This window comes from Betta splendens, chromosome 24 (assembly GCF_900634795.4).
Source record: "Betta splendens chromosome 24, fBetSpl5.4, whole genome shotgun sequence".
Taxonomy (NCBI): Eukaryota; Metazoa; Chordata; class Actinopteri; order Anabantiformes; family Osphronemidae; genus Betta; species Betta splendens.
The window spans coordinates 9,819,274-9,847,220 of NC_040901.2; the positions used below are offsets into that span (position 1 = coordinate 9,819,274).

General features: G+C 50.4%; 1 protein-coding gene and 1 long non-coding RNA gene across 4 annotated transcripts in view; one reads left to right on the forward strand and one right to left on the reverse strand.

The window, feature by feature from the left end:
- On the reverse strand, positions 1-27,866 carry foxo3b (forkhead box O3b). Of its 2 annotated transcripts, XM_029141310.3 has the most exons (4): positions 27,605-27,866; positions 26,625-27,353; positions 3,440-4,920; positions 1-3,087 (listed from the first exon to the last, which is right to left on the reverse strand). In XM_029141310.3, the coding sequence occupies exons 2-3, from the start codon at positions 27,180-27,182 to the stop codon at positions 3,469-3,471; spliced, it is 2,010 nt and encodes a 669-aa protein (XP_028997143.1). In that variant the 5' UTR covers positions 27,183-27,353; positions 27,605-27,866; the 3' UTR covers positions 1-3,087; positions 3,440-3,468. The 2 variants fall into 2 exon arrangements, with proteins under 2 accessions (XP_028997143.1, XP_028997144.1); XM_029141311.3 differs by lacking the exon at positions 27,605-27,866 and having other exon boundaries at positions 26,625-27,598.
- Positions 1-27,947, forward strand: part of LOC114849674 (uncharacterized) — a 43,920-nt gene that overhangs the window by 10,918 nt on the left and 5,055 nt on the right. Inside the window, exons 3-4 of one of the 2 annotated variants that reach the window (XR_008693794.1) lie at positions 20,188-20,430; positions 23,257-23,400. This is a non-coding gene — a long non-coding RNA (uncharacterized LOC114849674). Of the gene's footprint in view, positions 1-20,187; positions 20,431-23,256; positions 23,756-27,947 lie in introns of those variants that run through there. The other variant, XR_003784664.3, reaches the window with a different exon arrangement.

Genomic DNA, 27,947 nt, shown 5'->3' on the forward strand with positions numbered 1-27,947 from the left:
TGAAGCCTTACCAAGCTTTATTTACATGCGCACCATTTCTTATACAAACTAGATTACAATTCAAAATGGAATACACAGGAAAAATACCCACTAACATCAAATTGAGAAGAAGCAAGATAATAAAGGGCAAGGTTCATAGATGGGAGCTGGCCTGGGCCTCTTAAAAAGAATGGGCGGGTCCAAGAAAAGAGAATGAAAAGGAGACACTTGAGAGGTGATAAAGGTTTCTAACGGTGTGTCTCTTTCATTTTTTTTGCTTTACCTAGCTAGAAAATTGCATGTGTTGCTCTGCAGGTGTGTGTGTGTGTTGGGCAGGAGATAAAAAGAAATCAATGCCTGAACGAGGCAGGCCGCCTAGGGGTTGTGTGAATTCTCCTCTCTACTGTGACTAAGCGTAACCTATGACCCCAAAGTTCCAGATCCAGAGTGTAGTCAGTGTAGCGGTTCAGGCAACGGCTCCGGATTCCTGTCGAAAAGCAACGTGACGACACACCATCGGTGACGAGGTGTGGGAAGTTACAGCTCGTTGTCAGGTGATGCTTCCGCCACATCAAAGTCATAACCTAACCGCTGGCTGCGAGCACCGTGATGTGAACCTACTGTACTGTACATGCAATAAATCACGTGTGAAGCCGAGGAACATCCACTGAGGAAGCTCCCCCTGTGTCTGCGACAGTCTACACACACTTTTTAGAATGAAGCCATTATGCGAGAGGGTGGTGCAAATGCTGCTCTGAAAGCCCTGATTTAAAAAAATAGAAACATAGTGTGTGTGTGTGAGTGTTAAAGACACAGGGTTGTCTGCGTTACAATTTCTGTAGAGGGACGGCACCATTGGGAGGATCCAGGGCGAGGGGCTGGTTACAGCTACATGCACTAAACCTCCCATAGCACAGTAGATCAATCTAGTCGCCCATGCACACACGCACACCTCTGCCTTGGCCTCAAAGTGGTATACACACATCTGTACACTATTATACACAGTGGGGCATATGCGTCACGCTGCTACCCCAGATAGAGAAAGGGTACCAGGGTCTTCAGATGCTACAACAATGGTGCTTTCCACCATTTTCGAAATCTGGTTTAACAATGAAATCGCTGGTAACAGTGTTCCCTCATCCCTGGTGCTCACCTTTGTTCATTATTTCTTCGACTTTACCTTCGGAGGTACACAAAATCCAGGGGTCAAGTACTACATGAGTATATAAGGACATACAGCAAGTATATATGCATTTCACACAATTCATAATGCATAAATACGTACATGCATATAACTGGCTGTGCTGGGTGCACCGTGAGGGAGATAAATTCAATAGAAATACACACACACACACACACACACACTGACATGTACTCGGGAGATACAGGAAGTCACTTGCAGGAGCACCAGGCGTGTCCATGTGGGGATGTGTGTATGCGTGTCACGAGTCCTACGAGAGGAAACAAAACGCTATGACAGCAAAACCAAAAATAACAGACGGCACAAAGTCTTAATCCGGACATTTATCTTCCTTCTTCTTCCTTGTCTTCGTGACAGCCAAAAGTTCACAGATTACAAGTTCACAAACACAAAACATTACTGTCGTTATCAAGAAATGTTAAAACACCATTATAATATGACTCGATGTTACTTAGACGGGAAGCCTCCCTTTTGCCCCCTGAGTGATTCTATATATGCATAACAAGCCCCACAAGCTCCTAACAAGAAAACAGCAGAGCTTAACACAGATCCCTGGTATTATTATTTTTTTCTATCTACGTACGTGTGTAATATGTGTGTGTATGTGCATGTATGTGCTGTGATTTGGCTGCCAGCATATCCTACTGTTTGTTTCAAGTAATTTGGCAATATACACAGATAGCTTATTGTTTTACTCGAGAAGCAAGCGGCTTCTGGAGGAACGAGCCTCAAGCCGCCGTTTCCCCCAGCCGCCACCGCCGCCGCCGCCGCCATCACCCGCCGTCTACAAGTTCCATCTTGCTGTGCTACAAGTGGCTGCAGCTTTGGGCTTCTGCAGGTCGTGGGTAGGAACAACACAAGAATACACTATCAAAATGCACGGCTTGCTCTCGGGCCAGGATTCAACACTGTTTACATAGCACCTGTTAATGGTGTGGAAATGGTCACAACCCTAGGACACAGGTTTTCCTTTTTGGCTACATCATATGCTGTGATAAACAACCTCAACAGAAGAGTAAGAATAAAGTCAGACGAGCTCTAAGCGCCTTCCTATCGAACTCCCCACTGCCCTGAACTATAAATGTCCATGACAAATTTCTTCATTTACTCATTTTTGGGGGAATTTACAAGGGAAAAACACATTTTATAGCTATTTATAATTCAAATTTAAGCAGTCTATAAGAACAAAACTGGGGGAGTCGGAAATTGTTAAGAGGGTGTTGCATTTTGCAAATTCGTGAAAGTGTCTGTATGTTACTTTAATGTTATACTTGGCTGCCAAGTGAGTAAGAAAGTCCATTTCCATCTTTTCATTGGATCAATACACCAATTCCTTTTGTATAGACATTTATGATACAGAAACAATTATAACAAAACAGAAAAATCACATAACATTTAAAATTGCTAACTGAGAACAGAGGGATTTTTGTTTTAACATACCACATCCCAGGAAACCACTGTATTAGATATACACCACATCAAGTCTTTACACTTTTGTCTGTTATTAGTCTTCAGTGGGAACAACTCTCGTTTTTTTGTTTTTGCTAGATATTTAGTCCTTGTATTCAAGTTGAAGCCCCTTCTGATACGCAGTGTCTCTTTGATATCAACAGAATGAATGTCAAAGGAAAAAATTGCATAATTCTAAGATTTGTGAGTTTGCTGTGATTGTTTAACGTTGCTTTCGTTTTGTTGTCTGGGTTGCTGTTTCCCAGGAGGCTTCGAGGGCTCAAGCGCAGCGTCTTGAGCGTCTTGTCGGGTCATTTGCGGTTCACCAGTCTGGGAGCAAAGGTAAAGCTCTGTAGAGGAAGTTTTCTTCTGTAAACACAGGGTTTGTTTGTACGTTGTGCTGATGGCAGGTTTGGCAAAAAGGATGTTGTGTGAGGGATCTTCTACACAGGTCAAACCTGGACAGATAAGGACATGACACGGTTATGTCTTAGTGTTAGGATTTCCTCTGGTTCAAGTCGGCCATTTTAGATTGATGTGCAGGGATCACCTCTGTATTAGCGCTGATACAGACCAACTACTGGGAAACCTGTCTACGAATATAGGAGCAAAATATATTTTCTGATAATTTTGCCCCATGAAAAAAGTAATGATGTGCTTAATGTCAAACAAACTTTCAGCAAAAAAAAAACAGGCTTGAATCAGTTGAAAGGGCAAAGTAACAGGTAAATTCTCCAATATCTACATCTAGTCATGCTCACCTTTTGTTAAAATTCAAGCTGTTTTACCCGTATAAAAATACAAACACACCTGCACTGCGCCTCCCTGGCCTGACCCGCTCAGCCGGGTACCCAGCTCTGAGAGGTCTGCTTGGTGCTCGCGAAGTTGCCAACTCCGTTCATATTGGCCAGAGAGTCAAAGTTAAAGTCCAGGCCGTCCGCGTCCATCAGGTCGTTCCTGATGATGGAGTCCATGTCACACTCCAGGCTGCCGTTGAACATGTCTAGATCCAGGTCTGTTGGAAAACGGTCCTGACAGACCCCTCCACTGCTGCTGACCGTCCCGTTCAGGAAGATGGAGGTGTCGATCTGCATGGAGGACCCATTTCCTCCTAAGGGTGAGAGCAGGAGTTGCTGTTTGGCATTAGCCACAGTATTAGCGTCATTTGCTAGGTTTAGGCCTCCGTTTATAGATCTCAAGGAGCTCTGGTTGTGGTTATTACTTTGCAGCATTGGGCCTTGGTTGCCTTGGAGTCCTCCCGTGGTCCCAAAGGTCATAATGGGATCGTTGCGGAGCATGAGGCCACGGCGAGAGTTCTGGGAAATAATGGCGGCTGCGCTAGCCTGCGACATCAGCGGGTCCGACTGGGTCATCATGACATCGCTGTGGCTGTGGCTGTCCGAGTTGAGCAGGTCCTGTAGTGTCTGGCTGCCAAAGCGAGACATGCTGATGCTGGAGAAGGATGTCTGCTTGTTCTCCTGGATGGTCTGCATGGGGGACGGACGCAGAGAGGCCGTTGTGTGAGAGCCAAAAATGGAGTTACTGTAGCCGTTACCTCCGCTGTTAGACGAAGAGTTAGACGACGGGGAGGAGGAGGAGGTGGAGGAGGACGGTGAGCCCAGCCCATTGGCTTTGGACCCAAAACTGAACCCTGAGGAACCATTTGGAGCAGTCTGACTGGAAGTGGTTGGCACCAGGTTGATGTTATCTAGCAACTCATCCATCAGCTCATCTGTGAGTCCGTCGTTCAGATTCATTGTACCGGCCAGGTCTGCCAGGCGGGGTAGCTCGGTAGGCACGGCCTTCCCATTGTTGGGAGGGTTGCTGGGAGACAGCGCTCTGCCGGGGCTGGAGTAGAACATGGGTGAGAGAGGGGGCTCGTCATCCGGCACCTCGTCAAGCTCGGGGTTGGCCAGAATGGGCGAGAGGCGGCCGCTCAGAGTGCTGGCGTTGGAATTGGTGCGGGAGCGGAAGTCCGTCCAGGTGTCCAGCTCCTCGCTGCTGCGCGACGTCGGGCTCCCGGGCCACTTGGAGAGACCCGACGGACTGTCGCCGCCCCCCTCACCGGCTGCGGCTGCTGCTGCCTGCAGGGCGGCCTTCTTCTTGGCAGCGCGGCCGCGGGCCGACTTGGTGTACTTGTTGCTGTTGTCCATGGAGACCGCGCGGCGGCGAGGGGCCTTGCCGCCCTTTCCTCCCTCCGGGTTGATCATCCACCAGGAACTCTTCCCCGTTCCCTCGTTCTGGACACGGATGAAGCGGCTGTGAAGGGAAAGATTGTGCCGGATGGAGTTCTGCAACGCAAGAGAGGAAAAGAACAGGATGCAGTGAGCCACGTGAATGATATTCATTTGATTCTCACAATGACTGTCATCAATATTGTCCAGTTGCACCCCTGCACCCAATCGCTGTAGTAGTCGGTGAGTTCCTCTCATTAACACCACAAGCTCTTATCCATAACCCACCCACAGTGACTGATTCTGTAGCGATGTAAACAGTTACTCTTGGTGACTAACACATAAAGCAAAAAGCCCATTGTTTGAATTGTTCTTCCAATAAATATAGACAGGAACACATTAACGTGCAGCAGCACTTAGTGCTGATGTCTGCATTGTTCCGACTGAAGCTTTTGTCCTGAGAGAAGACACAGTGATGTACAGTATAATCAAGCATCTCCTCGATTGTGAATGATACACACAAAGAGCCCCTGTAAGGAGCAAATTCTATGGTGTGTGTGTGTGTGTGTGTGTGTGTGTGTGTGTGTGTGTGTGTGTGTGTGTGTGTGTGTGTGTGTGTGTGTGTGTGTTACAGTAGCTTAGTGTGCGTTGATCAGCACTGTGCCTATAGTAGAGGGCTCATTGTGGGGAACCTGATGCTCATAATAGTCCCTGGTTCCATTTCACATTTCTGTTCATTTGATCTGTGAATTGCACCCATGTAGGTTGACGGACTTTCAGTCATGTGGTAACTTTATCGTTATACTGTATCTGACAGCTTAATAGTTACACAAATGGAAGACATTCACTCAGTCACAATCTAAAAAACCAACTCTTGTTTGTGACAATTTGTGTAAAACGGCCTTTTGGTTTAGTTTTTGGGGCTTCTTTCATTTCACTTGTAGTTTTTCCTCCTCTTATGGCCCATAACCCACCGAAGGCCTTGTAGAATTCGATATTTTACCTCCTTTTCTTTCCATACCCCCTCCCTCTTCCGCAGTTTCTGTTGTTTTGCAAACACATAGCTCTTATGGTCCCTGAGGGATTCTAGGGCTATGCTATATCCTCCCATTTAAACAACCCAACCACCATCCACAACATGCACACATTTTTCTCTCTCTGTTTTGCTCCTATGTATATTTTTACTCCCTAAAACAGAACAGACCTTTGGGTTCAAACCGGAGCAGGCCAAATTTCTTTCGCTTTTGTGGGAATCACAATATTGTTTTCCATGAAGCCGTCCCATCTTTCCTGGGCAACAGTTTACTGACGGTACGGTCTGGATTGTTATTCTGGTCAATCAGAGAGCAGAGAGAACGAAGGCTAGAGTTACAGTTCCGAGCGCAGAGGAAGAAAGTTTGATCTCAGGGGCCAAATTGAACCTGTGACCCTGTGCCTCTGTGTGTGTGTGTGTGTGTGTGTGTGTGTGTGTGTGTGTGTGTGTGTGTGTGTGTGTGTGTGTGTGTGTGTGTGTGTGTGTGTGTGTGTGTGTGTGCGTGTGCATTTGTGTGTGCTTTTTAAGGATGCATGTTAGAGTGAAATGCTCAGTTTTGCATTCGTCTCAGCTAATTAATAAATACCTAAATGCGAAACAAATGCTTTTCATAACCACAAGTGTGGAATAGCAAACCCATAAAAACCTGCATGAAATCATGAATGGAGCGTGTGTGTATGCGCGAATGCGTATTTCCCACACGAGTGTGCGTCTGTGTGGGTGTGGATTCTGTGCAATGAGGTAAGATGAGAGCAGATACCAGCGGGACCAGTGTTTATCTTCTGCCAGCATCTCCTGAGGCGTGACGCAGTGTTGCTTTATTTCAGAAGGTTCTCCAGACGTATGCATGCTCTCGCTAGCTAAATGTTTCCAGCTGCCAGGAGGATGCCCAGTAAATACAGTAGATAGTGGCGGGAGGAAGACTTTCTAAATAAAGAGCGTTGGGATGAATGAGAGTGAAATGAATAGAACCGGAGCTTCCTTCTGCAGCTGCTCTGAGCATTTACCTGCCAGCACCTGACACTTCATCAATCCCTCGCCCTTCGCCTCATCCCCCCCTCGTCCTACAGAGCCGCTTGTTTAACGTTTCCCTTTTCCGTGCCACTGCTCATATTCTTCAAATGTCAGGCGTGATATTGCTTGCGCGACATCTAACTCGCTCTGATGGCATCGCACACGCACGTCAAGCAGACGTGTGAATGAGAAACGGTGAAACGGAGGAAAGAAGCCTCACGTCACCGTTACATTTGAAGCGTGTGTTATTAGTTGTAGTGGGCAACACAATATAGCAACGTATCACTGCCTGAATCTGCATCATCCCTTCGTCTGGTCTCATTGTTTACCCATGGTTTGATTTGGTGCCTTTTGCAGAAGGAGGCAATATATAACGCCGTTATTCACAGCGATTATGGAAGTAATGCACAGTTATCACAAAGAAAGTGAGGCAACAAGTGGGAAAAAACAGTGTCTAGGTTCTGATTCACTGACTTTGTCCTCAGTTAAGTAAGAACTGAGCGTGGATGAGCGACTAATGTCTCACCTGTGTGTTTTTCTGTGTGTGTGTGTGGCTGTGTGCCCACTGCCGTAGCTTCTCTGGGGTGTTCCAAAGCCCATTAATAAAAACAGCTCAGTGAGACAGCAGCTCTGATTCATAACTCCTACTATGCTGCCTAGCGATACACACACACACACACACTACTACAGCTTGCAGCCTTTAAATGCATAATGACGCTGTTGACATGTTCTAACTACTTTTAGTGATTATTTGTGCAGTTCTCAGTATTTGCGACCTTGTTTTTTTTCTTCCTCTTTCACAGTATAGAAAGGTAAGTTAGTGAGCTAATGTTATTTAATGAACATATGACATAATGACGTTTCTGTCTTACATTTTGGGTAATATACTTATTTTGCCTGCCAAGAGCAAAACAAGACGATTAAAAACAACTTTTAGTGTTTTGGGTAAATAGCAAATTACTCAGGTTGCCACATTAATGACAAGCCTTTTAAACATGTTTGTTTCGCGGATGATTTCTGTGATTACTCCCTTTCTTGAACATCCTGGTTCATCAGTCGGCTTCTCACGAGACCATTTATCAACCACAGGTTCTCCAGTGTAACACTTTTGAAGCCAGCTTACTCAAAGTAGTCTGACGAAGCTTGCTTCATAAGACAGGCCTGTGTGTGTGTGTGTGTGTGTGTGTGTGTGTGTGTGTGTGTGTGTGTGTGTGTGTGTGTGAGAGAGCGCACCAGCTGCAGCGAGGGCTCACAGAGGCTTTTTTGTCTGTCAGCAACATGTGGGAACAATTAATCACTGTCAGCAACCATGCTAGGAATCTCCCTTTCTCCTTTCACTCATTTGTCCGACTCTTGAAAGGTGCGTAGGAAGGAACTCGTATCTTTGCATTTATGCAAATCTGAGTGTCAACAGACTTTTGTCTCCCCCTTCGCGCAGACATTTTAAGGCTACCGTGAGCAATTTAGATCAATCCGTTGCCATAGATTCAGGGTTAATGTATAGTAACAAGTACCTGTGAGGTCACCGAGAAGCAGGCTGCTCTGATTGGCCGAGAGCATTCTGAGAAGGCCTTCTAATTGGTTGGAGCAGCTAGTCTGAGCAGCGGTGATTGGTGAGGTGAAATTGGTGTGCGTAGCCAGGCAAGTACAAGGGAGGGAGGGCCTACAGAGTGTTGCAAGTGTGTTTCATCACCCAGCTACAGCGAGTATCTCAACTTCAACGTACAGTATGAAGTGGGTCAGTTTAACGCTGCCAGATTCCTTTATTCCTGGCTCTTCAACCCAGCCCCACGCAGCCTTTTGTCCTTTTCGTAGGAAGCACGCTCAGAGCAAACGCACACCGTTCTTCGAGTGCAGTCCTCCTGGGAAGGGTCGCGCGGTTGCAGTGCCTTAGTCAAAGGTCAGACCGATCCTACCGTGACAAACCCGTGACCTGAGCCTCACACCTGTGATGCACTTCACCCTCCAACAACCGCTGGCCAAACACAGCCGCATTTTATCGGCCGTTGTGTAAACCAGCACTAATCTCAGCCTAATGTCAACAGTGGCCACAGCTGGGTCACGCTGGAAACCAGTATGGCGTTACAGCATTAGACAACATTTAAGATGAGGGGCCGACAACGGGCCGTGGATTAAACTTGCCCTGAAGTGTTCTTTCTTCAAACAGTGCAAACAACATTATCTTTGTGTAAACGGGCAACAGGTTGTGTCCTGGCAAAAGCACAACAGATAAATGACTATAAAATGTTAAAAAGCAAACATAATTGCCACACGAGACGGTCTTTTTTTTTAGATATTCATAGAAGCCAACTATTAAATAAGGCTCTAAAGCACACAGTATGTCCACAGTTTGCTCTCTATCTATGACCTGCGTTTGTGTATTTGCTGGAGGAATGTGTGGAGGTGCAGACAACATGGAGCGTATTGACACGTATAAGAGGGTTGATAAACAGACCTGGCGGTTATTTATTGCGTGACCCTACACAAACATACACACAAACACAGACACATTCGGTCTGGGCTCCAGCGGCCCCGAGCTCTGGACGGCAGACAGAACATTCCATTCTCTTCAATCATATGCGAGTGTCCCGGCCAGCGGCTGGGTGTCTCGCCCAGCGTGTGTGTGTGTGTGTGTGTGTGCGCACAGAAGGAATCCTGTTGCACCTCACTGTGCTCCTGCGCTTTTCTTCTCTTGGTGCCCATTGAGTTTTCTTTTTTATGAAGTAATAGCAGACCGAGAAACAGACTTTAATAATTGGGGCAGATCAGGAAACCCAGTACATTTCCACAGATCTTGTGTTTAATCTCTAAAACACACACACAGACTCATTGCTTTCCAAGACTTGTGACCTGTCAAGCTGCTTATTGCAGTGTGAACCTTTCCTTCTCTTTCTGCTTTAGGTCTCCCTCCTATCTCTCAGTCTAAAAGGTGCCCTGTGTTGTCCAAGAGCACATGCTCAAAGCCGACCCTGTTTACTCTCACATCTCATCCAATCCGTCGGTCTGAGGTGGGGGAGTTGGCCGACCCATCCTACCCCCATCAGCCAATCCACGCAGGGCTGTGCAAAGGCCCGGCCGGTCACGTTAGCCAGCACCGTCTGGCTTTACTGGGTCAGTGTGTGTGGATGGTCCGATGGTGACTTTACTACACACACACACACACACTAGAAAGCTAGAAAGTAAAAAAACTAGAAAGTGCATCATGCATAAACGCATTGCTTGTTATATCTGTATGCTCTGCTTTGGGACAACACAGGACATCCCTGCTGCTTTTTATCAACCTGAGTTCCAGGACAGAGTGTCCTCAAGCTACAGAGGAGCTGAGCCTGCCAAGAACACACACACACACACACACACACACACACACACACACACACACACACACACACACACACACACACACACACACACACACACACACACACACACACACACACACTAGTGCAGCAGCGTCTCAGACGACGCGTTGGAGAGAGACAGACTAAAAAGGAGTCTGAGTGTAGCTGAACAAATATTTTTACAACTCCCTGAGTTTATGAGTTGGGCCTAATTGCTGCACATACAGATAAGCCGGCGCAGCCTTGCACGAGTATACGAGCTGCAGCGCGAGCGTTTCTCACTTGGGCTAACAAACAGTTTATGGAAAAATCCTCCAGATGTCAACGTCTGTTTTTACTTTCATGCCAATTTAAATACCCACCAAATTGAAGCGATTTGTCAAAATGATTTTGGAGAATTCCATTCATTAAAACTGTTGAGCACCATTACACAACTACAAACAGTACAAATGGGTGATTAAGGGGTTGTTTATCATATAGCCAGAACATTTTGAAGCTGTGTTGAAATAACAGTAAAGAATAGTCAAACATGAGGCCGCTTTATTTTGTAAAATCGTGACCCCAGACTTACAATAATAAAAGCCCAGCTTTTTCTAATGGTGCAATCAGATACATTAATGCATAGTTCATTTGCAGAGCTGATAATAAATCTTAACATATGAATTATAGCATGACCTAATTTTAACCGGTCCATATAATCAAACTCTTTCGATCAGTATTAAAATGGAAAAGCACACACGGGCCATTCTGAAGGACACCATGAGCCATCTGCCAGTCCATAAATCCAACCAGAGGGAACATGCTCTTAATATATCTGGTGATAAACTGCTTGTGGATTTAAAATGCGTATTTGCGATTTGAAATAAATGTTGTTTGGGTTTGTGTCTGGGGTTTGGCCCACGGATCGCTTTGCCCCAGTTTAATGACGCGGCTGTGGTGACTCGCAGCCTGGCCTTTTTAAGAACTTGAACTATTTCAACATCTGACGTCTAAAAATAGACCGAGACCAGAGGGCAAGTCTGCTAGAGATGATTATCGTACTTACCCTGGCATAGGAGCGCGCCGATGACAGACGCGCGCTAATGCGGCCGAGCGCGGGGCTGGGGAAGAAGAAGCGCGGCGACGTGTAGAGACGGGAGGCTGAGCGGCAGGACGGGTCAACCATACCTCTCAGGGACCGCGTGCGAATGGGCGAATAACGAGGCCCTGAGCGAGTGACAGCGAATGGGAGACACTGAGTGCGAAAGCGAGATAAAGAGCCTCAGCCCTAAGACTAGTGGGGTGTCTACATGATTAATTACATCTCTGACGAGTGGAGGGACGGGGGAAGGGCACAATCATTCCTAATTATCAGGAAGGGGAATAGTGCGAGTCCTGTGGGAAGATGTGATGGAGGTGACAGGGGATTGTGCACGTCTGGGAAAAGAGTACTGCTATCGAGCCTCACACCCATTCAAGGGCAACGGAGTAGTGAAGTGTGAGAAGTGTGTGTTCAACTACTAATCAATTCTGATAAAAGAACTAGTTTATTGTAAAATGACTACAGTCCTAAAGTGTAACCTTCACACGGTCGGGACTCGCTGCGTTGTGTAATCTCCAGGGCCAACGTGCAAAGCGGCACACTCTGAGTCTGCACGCGTCAATATTAGTCACGGTGCCGGGGGTTAATGACAGTCGCAGGCCAAATAAAACAGTCAGTTGTGTAACATAAAGCGCGCGTGTGCGTGGAGACGCAGACCCGTCGAGTTCACAAGTGACTCCCGTGGCTCATGAAGCGCCTTTACCTGTTTTCTCTCCCTGCTCAGGTGTCAATTTGTACTCGGACCCTTTAATCATTGCTATTCAAGAACATAGTGTAGCTGAAAGTCTTGTTATGAGGAATTCGTCGCATGGCTTTACCAATGACCTCACGCTAGTTTTCAGTGTGTCTGCGTGCCATCTGTCAAACCTGTCTGTGTGTGTGTGTGTGTGTGTGTGTGTGTGTGTGTGTGTGTGTGTGTGACAGTGATGCGTGCCTTCTTTCTGATCCGCAGCCCGTCTATTAGCTCTGTCACGCCCACACGTCTCAGTTTAGTTTGTATAAAAGTCTACCGGTTGACGCGAGCCATTTGACGACCTCTCAAACCTTCAATTAACTCGGCTGAAGGTGAGCTATGATCTCATTGGGACAGATTGCAGCCATAATAGCGTTACACATAACTAGTTTGGGAGCAACAATGTGCTGTGCCTTGTTTGCGTGCGCGCCGTGGCAGATGTGTGTTTCGAGGTTCGGTGCAGCAGTGGAGTTCACATCTGGTCCAGATTAGTGTCGGGGCCCCGCTGGTGCTGAGGCTCTTCATTCTAATGGTGCTAAAAACAGATACAGTACACACACACACACACACACACACACACACACACACACACACACACACACACACACACACACACACACACACACACACACACACACACACGCAAACCAGACCTCAGGTCTCTGATTTTTACCGTATGCCCCACCGTCACACGATTGTTTTGCTTTATTGCGTCCTGGGTTTTACTCTCTTAGTCTTGGCTTTCCGTCCTGGGCGAAATAAAAACAAATTTTTCAGATCTGGGAACAGTGTGACATTCCTAAACACACATTTGACACAGCAAGAAACATGAGCTGTCAAAAGTGTGGTTTTGAACAAATTCAAAGCCAAATCATAAAATGTTTTAACCTCACGAGCTGCTCACTGTAAACACCAGCCTCAGGTCACACAGACGACTTCGTTCAGCCCTCGACACGTTCTCTAATCCAGCCAGAGGTTTATTTACGACCGGACCCGCTGCCTGGAGGCCTGGATTGTGTCCCTCTTACAGGATGTAGCATACATTAAACTGTATTTAAGGACCACGATGTGTACAACTGTGTAATAACTGAGGAAGGAGCAAACTCTCCACAGCTGAATTCACGTTTCACAGAAATAATTAGACACAGCCCCACATGTGTTCACATATGGGTGGACATGCAGCTTAGAAGAGGCCGGAGTACAATTCGTCCTCTGAACCTGAGTTTTATACAAAGCTGTGTTTCAGTCTTTCTCTCAGGCTCTGGCGGCGTAGGTCAGTTTAACTTTCTTACCCTGACCTCTGCACTGCAAAGTGTTTCCACTTCATCATGTGTTTATTTGTTTGTGTGTGTGTGTGTGTGTGTGTGTGTGTGTGTGTGTGTGTGTGTGTGTGTGTGTGGTGTGCATGGCCTATTCTGTGCTGATGTCTGCACTTCCAGGCCTGCCAAGATCTCTTCCTCCTACACCCCAGCTGAGCAGCTGGGGAAAGAATAGAGGGGTGGTGAAACACACACACACACACACACACACACACACACACACACACACACAAACTGACAGTCATTGTGTGTATTTTGTGTGTATGTTTTAACACGGGGCGAGATCCTAACCTTTGCCAAGCAAACACACACACACACACACCTTGGGAGAGTTTTCTCCCAGCAACAGCGAGTGTGTTCCTCAGCACCCCCCCCTCCAACCATCAGACTCCACTGAGGAGTCACATGACTTCCTGCTTTGAGACTAAAGGAAGGGGAGCAGCAGTTTTCCTTCTCCGTCTTCTCTTATCTTGCCTGGGTTTAATTATTTGCACAGCGTCCTGACCGGTTGTCTGGCGGTAACCGCTACTTCACCAGAGGCCGTTTACGGGAGGCGGCGCTGAATATTTTACGACGACTAGAGCCCAGCGTGAACGCAGAGCTCTCCTGTCCGTCCTCAGAGTCCACCCCCCTCATTGACATTGTATTGCTGTCACACTAATCCCACTTGTAGCTGGTATACACACCGCCGTCAAAGAAGAAGGCCGTGTGTTGGAACAAACCCACACCGCCATGTACTTATTTCCTACTTAACCTGGTTGCCTTTGTGCGTAAAGTCAATGCCACTGGACCGTTTCCAAGCATGTAATCGGTTGTTTTGACAACAAGCGGCCGCCGGCATTCCTAAACCAAGCAGCGCCAAGGAGCGGCACACCCCGAGAGTCGAATGGCAAAAGCAAAGGACGCCTCTAGCATGTGTTTGGATATAAAACGCAGATGCATCATCATGTGACACTGGGACGCGTTGAGGTGCAGAGCAACAGGTGCGTCATGTGAGCGGTGCATCGGCCGCCCTTTCACTTTGAATCAGAAGTGAATTCTTCAAGTGAAGCTTTTCAGCTGTTTTTCAGGGAGACTGAACTTGAACTCTTAACAGACATTCAAACCACAAACGTAGGAGGCCGCGCTGAGCTGCACAAAACACAAGCCCCTTTGTTTTGTTCCTTCGCTTTGCTGCTTCACCCCCTGACGTCTGCTGCTCGACTAATGGGAGGGTGATGAAGCTGGACCGTCTGAAAGCAGCGAGCTTTTATTTTCACACACGTGTGTGTGTGTGTGTGTGCGTGCGTGCGTGCGTTCTGACAGGAAGCGCGGCTCGCGCTGAACCGAGGCGTCTTCCGATCTCGGCTGCGTCTGACGGCGTTTCTCGCAGACACTGACGCGGTTCCGCCGCCGCGGTTCCACCTGGAGGCAAAGTGCTGCGTGCCAAAGCTCACGTCTGCAGGACCTGATCTCCGTGATCGGCCGTGCACCCAGTCAAGTCTCTGCTTTCTCATTATTTCTTTCCTCTCCTGTACAGCTCCGCTTTTGTGGTTCTTTGACTCTGGCATTCTTTCACTGGACATTTCTGTATTTTTCTGTCATGTCCCACTACTCTCTCTCTCTCTCTCTCTCTCTCTCTCTCTGTGAAAGGTCCTTTCTGAGTCAACTCCCCGTAACAAAAGCTGCATGGTGGCCCTGGCTGGCTGCAGGCCAACACTCTGCTCTCTGGCTCCTTCTGCTGAGCAGCAATCACTCAACCCCCCTCCTTCCCACCTCCGCGTTCATCGCTCTAAGGAGATAGAGCGGCTACAAAGCCAGAGATATATCGAACGCGCCAACGCTCGCTTTCACACACAAACGCGCCGGCCGCGAGGCTCGGCGATTCTGCGATTCTGCGAGGGGTGTGTCTGGCAGATCCAAAGGCCTTGTAACAAGGAGGGGAAAAGAGGGGAAAGAAGAAAGGAAGGAAAAAGTAGGGAGGAAGAAAGCGCTGACAGGCTTTTCAGATGAGTGGGCCCCTTTCTGACAGTCAGCTCAACGCTGCTGCCTTCACATAGTAATAAAAAATAAAGATGTGCGCAATGAAGACTAGTCACGAGACAAGAGGAAGGTTGATGATGGGGACGAAGCCTAAGCAGGTGAAACGACGGGCGGCAGAGGTTTGACTGTGACAACCCTGTGACTTTTACCCGCCTGAGCTCACATGCGGACCTGCAGTACCGCTCGGCGTGGCACGTGCAGTCAGCAGCAGCTGGCCTCCAAGTGACTCAAAAAGCCCGAGCGAAGGGGGAAGTTGCGGTGTTGCATCAGTTGCGTCGCGCGTCGCTCGCTCCCCCCGGTCACGAGCTCGAGGAGGAAGAGAAGACGCTCGGGTCGAAGCTGCGAATCCTTCGAGTCGGACGTGATGAGTTGGATGGAAGATGGAGAGGACGCGGATGCGAGTGTGTGACGGCACCGAATCGCTGTCCGTCATCGGCACAGTCAGACTCTGAATTAGCGTATGTGTGTGTGGTTTTTTTTGTTGTGCGTTCCCCATGTGCCCCGGAGTAAAAATCCTGCCATCCGTCTAGTCCATCTGCTGCTGTTCCACGATAAGTGGGCCAGCGGCCGGCTGAGTAAGAGGGTGAAACCAGGCTAAAGTCGCCCTGTGTGTGTGTGTGTGTGTGTGCATGTGTGCGTGTGCATGCATTACGGGCGCCATCTACATCCACCATGATGAGTTCACAGCCAGGGCAGATAAGAGACCAGATTTAAAAAAGTCACTGTGACACGAAATGATGGGCTCCCTGTAAAAGGGAACAGTGTGAAGATGTGGCGACGGGGAGGCGGCCGTGGAGGAGGGAGGGTTCATGTGGAGGATGCAGACAGACCCGGGAGCACGGGGAGCAGTAAAGTGACGAGCACAAGCCTTCATTTCGTCTGCTCGTCTGCTCGTCTGCGGGCGCCGCCCGGGGAGCGCCGCTCGCATGCGGGGGGTGCACGGAGCGGGTTCGGGGGCAGAATCTGGGTTGGCGTGAATAATTGACGGGCCTGAGGCGGAGAACAGGCCGACGGGAGGAGAACGCGTCCAGCGCTCGCGCGCAATGGATTCGGACGCCGGATCCAGTTTCCTTTTCCTCCTTTCGTCTGCTTCTCCTCCCACAGTGAAACCAGGAGAAGATAAATACGCTGCTCTGTTCACCTGCAGGTTTCTGTTTGGACTGTGTGTGTGTTTGTTTGACTTACTAACACACTGTACTATTACACTGCTCGGTGCAACAGGGCATCCCATGTTGAAGCGCCCCCCTCCCCCACCCACGGTCGGGGTCTGTCTTCCTTCTCCTCCGCCTCGCCTCCTTAACTTCCCTTCCTTTTTCAACCTCTGCGCTTTATTCCCCCTTTTCCTCTCTTGCCTCGAGTCTCGCTGGATTTCAAAGTTGGAACGTGGCCAATTAACACAGCAGCCGGTTCAACCAACGGAGGTGGTGGAGGAGGGGAACAGAGCGAGCGAGAGAAGGCTCACATCCCTATACACTGACCTACATACACTTCCACCCAGCTGATTGAATCCTACGTGGAGCCCTGCGGCCAATCAGGAGTGGGGGTGGAGTGCCAGCCAGCCAATGGCATCGGCCGAGCTCTGGCGCTGTCTCCATACAGTTTTCAGTGATCATACAGAGGCAGGAGGAACGAGGGAGACAGAAAGAGAGCGGGGCGAGCGAGCCTGACAGACGAGAGTCACAGAAAAATGAGCAAGCGACGACGACGGAGACAAAAATAAACGGCTGCTCTTTCCCTCGCGCTCTCGGCCCCAGCGCCGTAACTGCACACAGATGCGGGCTAACGGTGGCTAATGCTAACGCGTGGATCACCGCCCCATATTTGTGTTCGCTTCTGTTCTCGCCTGAGGCCCAGAACAGCCTTTACTGAAGCTGCTCCACTTTGAAATAGCCCATAAACAAACTACGGCCGCTGTTTACACAATACCTCACAGCCGCTGCTTTGAAGACCAGCATATTTATATTCAAACATGCGTCATGACCCCTTGACTTGTAGTGCAGACCTGTTAAACCGCAGATTTAATGTATTATTCATGTAAAAGTCAGAAAAAAGCAGACCCTGTGTCACATGAAACCATCAATATACTGTGAAAGACTGATGGGAGGAGCGCTGAGCTTCTCTAAACGCGGGAGATGCTAACTCTCACCCACAGACACACACTGATGCCACCATGCAGAGAATGAGGACAACCCAGTTCAGCCAGCAGACCTCAGGCTCCAAAGGAAAAGCTGACACAAGTGTTTACACGCGTGCAACACAGATAACACAATTTTGGCCCCCGAAGAGGAGGGAGATTAAGAATCACCACAGGAAGACAGTGGAAATCCTAGAAAAGCAAAGTGAAGGGAAAAGACGGGGCAGCGAGAGGCACACTAACCCATATTTTAAAGGATGGAGGCTTATGCAGCTCCTACGACAGAGCCACTGGAAGCGAAATGACGGATTACAGGACGGAGAGGAGCGACTGGATGCGACGACGCGGGCTTTGAAGCACACACATACTGTATAAACACTAACCCACATGCAGAGCCCCGCGTGCGTCTGATCTGTATCAGGGGTTCACACATCCTGGTAAACACACACACACACACACACACACACACACACACACACACACACACACACACACACACACACACACACACACTTTACATTAATCAGACTAAAAGCTTCTGCGACCGCACGATGATGTCACTGCACAGCGATAATCAACAATCCGTTCCCCGGGGGGCGCGGTGGTCAGAGCGGGTGTGTCCTGCGCCGGCGGTCCGCCCCCCCCCCCCCCCCCCCCCTTCTTTTTCATCAGGAGTGACGAGTCCTCGTGAATAATGCACGCATCGACTCCGGCGCTCCAGCGTATGAAAATGGATTCCTGACCAATATTGACCCGTCTGCTTGCAGCAGCGAGCAGCACTCAACCCGCCGAGCGAGGGGTGTGACACACGCACACTGGGCCGCGAACGTGGGAGGCGACCCACCGGGGCCGAGCGCAGAAACAAGTGGGCGACCGAGCGCAGATGTGGGCGGCGGCGGCGGCGGCCGGTCGCGACCCGCAGCCCTGACGAACCCGTGCGACTTTCTCTGACCCGCGCTCCATCAACCGTGCCCGCTTTATTTGCCAGGAGGGTGGAGGTGAGAAAGTATGCAGGGGTTTGACCTTTCTTCTCTTCCTCTCTCTCTCTCTCTCTTTTTTTTTTCCATCTGTCGCTTTGTATGTGCAGACGACAGCGGTGCGGCTTCACACAGAGGCTTTATCGGGCGCTGTCATCTCTGACACTGCAGGTCCTTTCCACCACGTCTTTGACTGTGGCCGGAGCAGCATCAAAACACGCAGCCCCGGGCCAAACATGCGCTCACGCTGGACCCCACGAAAAAGCACAGCGGAGCTGTACTTCAGAGCTTACGAACCTCCAAAACATCCTTATTTAAGCCTCCTCGTTTCTTCTAATGAGATTTTAAACACATCTAAAGAGCAGTGAAGCTCGATACAAGACCCCATAAATACAGACTATAGCAAGCGTTGTTTCTAAATAACAACTTAAAAGTATTTGAGTGAACGTCTTCCCTGTCATTACCCTAAGTCACAGTCGCCTATAGTGTGTTTTACAGTAACAGTGGAACAGGGCGGGACGGCACATACTCTCTCCAACCGGATCACGAGCTCCGACACACTGTACACACCCCTCCTCCACCAGCACCGGGAGAAACAAGGGGGGGGGGGGGTGTTGAGGAGAAGGCCCCTGGCCCACTTTCTTCTTTCTGGTCTCTCTCTCGCTTCAAGGCGGCACGCGTCGCAGTCCCAGAGGCTTCCTCCAGAGAAAAAGTTGGTGTGTGAGGGAGAAAGTGAGGGAAATGCACGGCGGCAGCTGAGGCCCGGGCCGTCCCCTGCATTAACCCATCCCCCTCTGCATACAGTGCTACACATGTGTCTATATATTCATAGTGAGGACAAAGCCTTAACTATAACAGGGCCCCTCTTCATTCAGGAGCGAGAAGCAGAACAAAAAGACAAGTTCCTTCTGACTGGGAGATGCTTGTGGTGCGTGTTACTCCAGTTCTACGACGTGGAAGTGTAGTAGTGTGTATATTCGGTGCCGCGTCCTTGCCGCGGAGCCATTTTGAGACCCTCCAGGTCTTGAGGTCAATGTCTCTGGGTATCGGTTACTCTCCTCCGCGGCACAAAGGCACTAAGTGATTGATGGACAGATGGCTCGCTGGTTGGGATAAAGGTCGCCGTGGGAACAGAGGGATGAGAAGGGAGGACTCTGGCACACAGGGAAGATGAAGGAGAAGCTGAGGGAGTGTGTGTGTGTGTGTGTGTGTGTGTGTACGTGTGTGTGTGTGTGCGCGTGTGTTTGTGTTTCAACCACGAGCAAGACTGTGTCTGGGTTGAGCGGTGCCCAATGTGCTCGGGGCTTTGGAGCGATTTCATGCCCTCATAAGCAATTACACACACACACACACACACACACACACACACACACACACACACACACACACACACACTGGTTTTGCCCAGTTACCCATCAGATGAAGAAAGCATGGCACGTGGTGTGCGACGGAGACAGGCAATAAATCCGCTGCAACATACATCCACTGGTCGATGCAGCAGATTATTCTAATTATTCATAAAGCATCAGTCTTACACACAAACCCTGTTTTAATGGTTTCCAGAAAATAGTTTATGGCTTTTAACCTTTGCACAGAACACAGTGTTCAGGTTGTTACTCTGAGGACGCGACATGTTAGCGCACTCCCACCACCATGTTTCATGCTCGGCCGTCTCCTGTGTACGATGCATTCACTGTACCAGTCCAGTTCACCTCTTCTTTTTCTCCATATAGACTCGGTTGGTGCAGAGGTTTGACCTCGTCACCTCGGCTGCATGCGTCCTGGACCTCGGAACCGAATGCAACACTCTGATGTTGAATTTCAGCCGTGCTCACTGGGAGAAGGTGGACGAGGCGTCTTGCTTTCAGCCGCCAGGAGTCAAAGCGAGTCTGTGGCTGAACGGCCGTATAGAAAGCCTTCCCACTGGGTTACTGGGCCAACAGTCAACTTCTGACCCTTTCCTTCATCAGCTTTAGGTAAGTCTGCCCCCGTCCACAACCCTGGAGTCAGATTTCGCCAACTCCACAGTCTCCGCCTCAGCTCTAAACGAGCTAAATTCATCTCCAAGACTCTGCTGTCAGCTCTCGAGTCTATTCACAATCAAACAACCGTGCAAAAAAAGTGTGTGTCTGAGGGTTCGAGGCAGTTTATGTGCTGTCGGCAAACAAAGGGGGGGCAGATAATAAGTGGACGTGTACTGTAGCTGCTGCTGCTGGATAGCTATATCTGCTGACCCTTATCAGCCCCCCCTTCTCCCACTCTCTCTTATAAAACCCAGGTGTGCAAACACACAGATTTACCTAGGCCACATAAACGATAGCAGATAAGACGAGGAGGAAGGGGCCTCCTCTTCTGGGCTGTGACTCAACCTTCTCCATCCTTAGTTGGCAAAAGGCAGAAAGAAATCTGGAAGCTCTTACACAGATAAAGTGTATATCAGTGTGTAACACGGTCCGAGCAAAAGGTAGTTGAAAGACCGGGATCCAGTTCTCAGCCTCGAGCAGATGGAGTCCAGCTTCCACAAGAGGCACTTGAGTAAGAAAAATTGTCTAATTGAAATTCTATCCGCCGCATGTTTTCTCTCTCGCACAAAAAGGACTCTGTCTGAGTTTGTGTGTTCATGTTAAAAGGAGCTGGACGCAGAACCACACACGGGCCGTAACACGGGCCCGCTGCCTTGAGCCGCGTCTTTCTGCTCCAGTGTTTAAAGGAGCTTTAACAATGGGTTTCCTTCTTCCCACAGTCACACCCCACCCCCACCACACACACGCACACACACACACACTGACTTTAATGTACACACACGCACAAAAGTACCGTATATTGTGACAACTATAATCAGATCGGCAAGGACTGAAAGCACCATTTGCTTGTTTTAATGACGCATGGAGGACGTGGAACAGTGGAGCCGAGCGTTTCGAGTTGTGTAATTCATACCAGAAGGTGACACACTTTGCATGCGTGACTCTCACCTATAGTATTTCACAGCGATAAGAGAAACCTGTGTGTCCACTTAGGAGCCCGTGGGTCCAACAGGCGGGACCTTTGGGCTGGGTAAGAAGTGAGCTGGTGGTAGTACGCTCCACCAGGTAATGATAATCACCTGCTTTAAGTCTGTGACTCACACGTCTTCCGACACGTGACACATGTTGGTGCACGCGCACAACGTTTGGTTGTTTTAATTTAGTCCCAGTTATGGCTTCCAAAACTCTTAATCTAACATAATCCTGATTTAATCTGCTGTCATCAATGTGAACGACCGGAGAAGGAGCGCAGGCAGCGGCGGAGGATAATCCGACAGCCTCCGTTTTAAAAGCAACACAGAGCAATTAACGCAAAGGCCACGATATGTTGGCAGGAGGCGCTCACTTGCCTATAGTCCATGGACCAGTGCAGGCAGTGTTACTGGCATGTGAGGGGGGGGGCTCTCGCAGGGGGCGTGTGTGGATCACAGAGGATGAGGAGGCAGAGGCCCACTGCAGAAATGTGGTTATCAGAGGAGGAAGGCCCGGCCCGCGCTCACTAGGTCACTCTTATCGGCTGTCACCCGAACCCGCAAGCCGTCCCTCCTGCCTGTTTTTCGGTTGCTATGGAGACAAACATGTACACCTCCCTCCCCTGGGCCTGTTCGCACAAGTTTGCATGAAACACACGCACGGGGCAGTAATTTGTATAGTCATTAGCCGTGTTCTCTCCCCACTGCCTCTTCCCTGTTTGATGTAACCAGAATGTTCTCAGCATTGTGTCGAGGCCGCCGTGGTTCTTACCTTGGGGGCAGGTTGAGCGTTGCCGATTGGCTGAATAACACTCCAATCCACGCCCAGCCTTTTAAAAACCTGCTGAACCACTGTCGGGGTGAAAACGGCGTGGATCTGCGCCTCTTGAGTTTCGCACAATTACTCTATGAAAACGTGCCTGGCGCTCAGGGCCCTGACTGCAGCTGCAGCACAGACCCACAGTGCTGCTTGGCTAATTTAAGATATAGAAATATAAACATAATACGGCGTCTCAGACAGAGGTAAACACCGAGCACGGACCAGTAACTGGGTTACGTTGTTCTTTGTGCATAGGCATGTTTGCTTTACATACGGTATGTGTGTTTGCAGTGATATCTCATTTAGACAGAGCAAACTGGGCTAGGAAGAATGTGTAATTACTGGTTTCTTGGGTGTTTTTTTTATTCCTCCAGCAGCAGACAGACTGCAACACAGTCGTGGCATGCGCTTCCAGCCAGTCTGCTGTTTCTGCGGCCGCTCGCTTGTGAAAATATTCCCCCCGATGGGTATTAATGGCTCGCCTGTGGGGCGCAGCGCTGCGTCTCACCGTTCTCGGGGTGGGGGTCAAAGGTCAGGGTCGAGCGCACCAGGAGCCAGGCTCGGTTTTAAGCGGTCTCCGGGACAGACGGGGGTTGAACCCACGTCCTGGAGTTGAGAGCCGGCCGCTCGCGCAGCGTGTGGCTCAAGGTCGTCTCCGTGCCGGTTTTATTTTGGGAGCGGGGGAACGTGTGCCGTCACGACACCTACTGTACGAGCACCCGAGTCTTAATGAAACCGGGCAACTACAGTGTTGCACTTTGCTGCACTTATCTGGCTGAAACACTAGTCTCACGCGCCAACAGTTGGAGAAGATCAGTGTAATCTGATGTTGTATAAACTGCTGAGCAATTGTTTTGCAATGGGGGGGGGGGGTTCAACAGGCTCAGGGAAGGTACAGAAAGTTCCAAGTTCGTGGCGCAACACCAGCACGGGCAGATCAAGCCAACTCATACACTGAATATTACAAAATGTGATATTTTTTTCCAGCGGGACTGTTTCACTACAATGAAAGGACGAGGAGGAGGCCACAGAGTCAGCGGGAGGAGAGGTCCAAGATGTGGTGCCACTCGTTACAGAACCCAAGGGGTTTTTAAAGCGCTTCAGAGCAGCAGCAGCAGCAGCAAAGAGGAGGTGCCTTGTGTTTTTTTTTTTGCCGACCACAGTGTTTTTACATGGAGACAAATGGCTGGCAGGAAAATAATGAGGGATGAGCGAGAGAGAGGGAGGCAAATGGAGTTAGCAAACAGAAGCTGCGACGGCGTTAGCCTTTAGCCAAGAACGGGCTCTTAAAAATTAATAGCGTGATCTGAATTCATCCCGGGCGCATTGAATAATTGAGAAGTGTCTTTGAGGAAAACAGATCGCGAGGAGTGTGACATGGAGAGGAACCAGAAAATGATGGAAGAACACCAAGAAACTGCAACCTTTCGTTCTCTCTCTCTCTCTCTCTCTCTCTCTCTGGCTCGCTCGGCCTTTTCTCCATCACTGGTACCAACCGACCGTAAGTGGGCTGTGGGGGCGTGGGTGGAGTCTCTCCTCAGTCTGTGCTTCCCTGAGCTCCGCGACCGACGGTGGGGGTGTGGGGGGGGGGTGATGAGTTCTCATAACCCATTGCCCCTTTACCCTCCCACACCCTCAGACCCTCCAGTGGGAATCACAGCCAGGGGGCGGTTGTAATACACCAATTTGGAGCAAAGCTTGTTAATTTTACCCCCTTGAACCCCCCCACCCCCCACCCCACCTCTGTCCCCCAGGCCTTACCCCTCCCCACTTTACTGCCTTTTTTATTTTTTTGGTTCATCTGTCAGATCGCTGACGTCGCCCTGGGTTCGCTCGGCGTTGGTGGACGGCCCCGAAAGGGTTAACGCTTCACGCAGGCGACGCCGGGCTGTTAAAACGGTAATGGTTCCACGCGCCTCCACACACAGTGGGCTGGGAACGCGTGGTGGGTCAGCCGATCCACTCGCCTCCTGCTGGAGTCTTTGCGGAGGTCAAATGATTAATCCTCGTAGCGAGCATTAACATTAAACGCATGCAAATAGTCGTTAAGGACAAAGTCGGCTGTAAACATCTCATGGAGGCAATAAACACAACCTGCAGCAGCCTCAGGGGGTTTAAGGATAAAGTAATACGAACACTAATGGGGTTAACTAATCCCCACCCCCCCACGGCCGCGGACCGTGGCGATGAGTCTGAACATGCCCAGACGCCGCTGCCGGCCCGAAACGGAGCGCGTGGTGGCAAGAACCGAACCGACCCACTTCGTCTGATGCAAGAATCCAAATAGCAAAAAAACATATCGGATGAAACGTGTGTGTGTGTGTGTGTGTGTATGTGTGTATTTATATGCAGTGTAGGTGTGACATAACCAGGCCGTGGCAGCTGCTGGGAACAGGGAGTCAGTTACAACAGGGTTAAGTAACACTAGAGTACAAGGTCCAGGGCAGCCAAGAATACTTGCCCACACACACACACACACCAGCAGCCACTTGTGTACTTGTACACAGATACACACAGGTGCACTTAATCTTTCGATTACGCAAAGACACACGCATACGCACACTGACCGTGACACTTACAGGCATGTTTAAATGTGCTATTCTGAGCAGTCATTCCAGGGCAGCTGATCCCCAGCAGGACACACGTCCCACCAGACAAACTCCAACATGTACTGGTGGGACTGGGGACACAACAAAGGTCTGGACAGGATTAAGAAATAGTCTAATCAAGAAGAAGAAGAATATTTTTTTTATTGTGGCTGGAAAAAGTTTAACTGAGCCAATACCAGGTCCTGAAACAGGGACAGTATGAATGTATAATATATAATTTTAAAAAAGGTTTGTCTTTGTGAGAAGCATGTCCAGTGCTACTCCTGGTTTCAGACCATCTAAGGTGATAAAAGATTTGCTGGTCTTACAGTACGTGTGGGTCTTAACCCACTTTAACCGGGGCTAATGGTTAACTGACAAAGATATGAGGCAGGATGACGTAAGTGGGAACCTGGGAGAGAAACCCATGAGGATTACTGGGATTTGCTCAGCAAATCTCCTCAACAAAGGTGCCCTGGCTGCGGGAAGTAGCAGGTGCAGACACCCCTCACTGTCCGACTGTAGTCGCCTACAACACCCTGGAGCGTTTGTGTCGCCGGATTTGTGCGCACTGCCCGACTAACAAAGGTTGTGTTGCCAGAGAAGCCTGCAGTTTGTTATAAGGAGAACAAGGAAGGTTTGGAAGGAGAGCAGGTGGGGGGGGGGGTTTACCGACGGACCCCGCGTAACATTAAACCGCCGGCGGCCCGGCCCTCATGCCTGGGATTCCAGGAGCACGGGCCCTGCGTGACGGCGGAACCGGGCCCGGGTCCGATGGGGGCGACCCATGCACGGCCCCCCGGGGCGTATCGCATGGCAAGAAGCTGAGACGCCTGACAAAATGTGGCCCCGCGGGACCCCCCCCCCCCGGGGGCGGCGCCCCGCGGCCCCTGGCGGGCGCTAATCCCCGCTCCCTGACCTTCAGCACCTCGCTCCCGCTCCTCCGGGCCTTTTGCAGGTCCAGAGCGGAGCTTTGTCCTGGTCTCGTCTCGCCGCGGCCCGGCGCTTACGCAACTCCCCCGTGGATCAGCAGCCTCGGCGCTTGCCAACCTGGCCCAGGAGGCTGGCACATCCCCGCCATGGCTTACATAACACATGGTACAGTAGCACCGGGACAGAGTCAATGAGTAGCTCGGCCGCTACAGGTACAACTCTGTCAATGGGCGTTTGACTTCCTTTGTTTCCATTCCTCCCCCGGTGCCGTTAACGGGTTCCCAGTAAACGGCCTTACGCGATCGCATCGCTGACCGAGCCTTAAACCGGCCCAAAATAGCCGGAGTTTCCAGACAAACCGGTTGCAGCCGTTCTGTTTGCTCTGGTTCCAGCCAAGTGACTGTGACCGTGGGCTCGGGGGAAACCGAGGCACGCGACTCTGCAGAACTGCAGACGTCCGGATAAAAAGAAGAGGATAGTAATAATAAGATAAACATGCACCTAATGCAGATTGCACAAATAAATAAATAAACCACTAGCCTATTTAACAGCCCCATTTGTCCATTAAGTGTGTGGGAATAAGTGCAAGCTGTATCATTTACTCCCCTTCCCTTCATGCACAAACTATAATTTGCATTAGACGGAAAACGGCAGATATAATAATTGCCTTAACGGGCTTTGCAGAACGACACAAATAGCCTGCTCCGCTCTGACTGCGTGCGCGCGTGCGCATGTTTGCGTGTGCGCGTCAGTGGGTTTGCGGGCCACATGCTTTTTGTTTTTGTTTTGATGGAGGAAGGGGGGGGGCTGGTGGGCGCGTGGGACGACCCTTACCTTCCATCCCGCGGAGCTGTTGCTGTCGCCTTTGTCTTTGAAGTAGGGGATGGACCTCACCATCCAGTCGTAGATCTGGGACAGCGTCAGCCGCTTGTCCGGCGCGCTCTCGATGGCTTTGGTGATCAGGTCGGCGTACGACAGGTTTCCCCAGGCGTTGCGGCGAGACGACGCCTTCCTCGGGGTCTGCTGCGCGGCGAGGCCGCCGGGCGTCAGCGCGCCGGAGGCGGCCGTGGGGGAGTGCGTGGAGAGCGGCGAGCCTCCGCTCTCGTGCCCGGGGGACGAGAGCGCTCCGTCGGCGAGAGGGCTGCTGCTGCTCTGGTCCTCCGCCGCCGCGCCCGAGCCGCGGACGCCGCCGGCCGTCGCGGCGGCGCCGTCCTCTTCATCATCCTCCTCCTCGGGGATGATGTCCGCGTCGTTGCCCTCCGGCTTGGCCGCGCTCGAGTCCGGCCGCGGCAGCGGCCAGGTGCACGACCGGGGCCGCTTCTGGGGCTCGAAGTCCGGGTCGATGGCCACGTCCAAGTCCGGCAGCGGGTCCGGGAGCGGAGCCTCGGCCATTATCTCCCGCTCCAGTCGCAACGTCCCAACGTCCCCGGCAGCCAGGTAATAAGGTTATAAGACGAGAAACGAAGAGCTGTCAAAGTCGCGTCCCATGAATGCGCGCTCTCGTCCTTTGTTGCTATTCTGAAGCAGCGCAGTGCCAGCAACGAGCAACTTAGTTACTATCGCCTGTTGAGGAGACAAAGGCACAATAAATAAAGTCCAAACACTTGGTTGGAGCCTGGATCAAACGCAGCTGCTGCTGCAGTACACGCTCAGAATGTGTCAGTGAGTCTACGGGATGTGTGAAAACACCAAACGAGCCTAATAGTGGAGCTGTTCGCTCCAGTAATAGTGACGCCGCGTCTGTTCGACGCGGCGTCTCATCCCGTCGCACGGAGCCGCAGAAATCCCCCCCGTGGACGCGCGAAATGAAATACCTTGCACGCTCGCTCGGTCCCCCCTCGCGCTCCGTGGGTGGAAGGAGAACAGAAGAGGCTAGACCACAGAGTGTCCACGGCTGCGAGCAGATGCCATCTTGACTTATCGCGTGTCTTTCACTCCTCAAGTGCGCTCATTCGCGGCGGCAGATGGGACGGACGCGGTGTCGATGTGGAATAAGACTGCCAGCTCACTCCGGGTCACTACTGTATCTCGATTCGCTTTCCACGCAGAGATGCGCGTGCGCGTGCGCGTACACACACACACACACACACACACACACACACACACACACACACACACACACACACACACACACACACACACACACACACTCTTCAT

Coding starts and splice junctions, on each gene's coding strand:
- foxo3b (XM_029141310.3), bottom strand. CDS start 27,182: ATGGCCGAGGCTCCGCTCCCGGACCCGCTGCCGGACTTGGACGTGGCC. Junction 4,921..26,624: donor ACAGCTCCGCGGGATGGAAG/GTAAGGGTCGTC, acceptor CTTGCGTTGCAG/AACTCCATCCGGCACAATCT.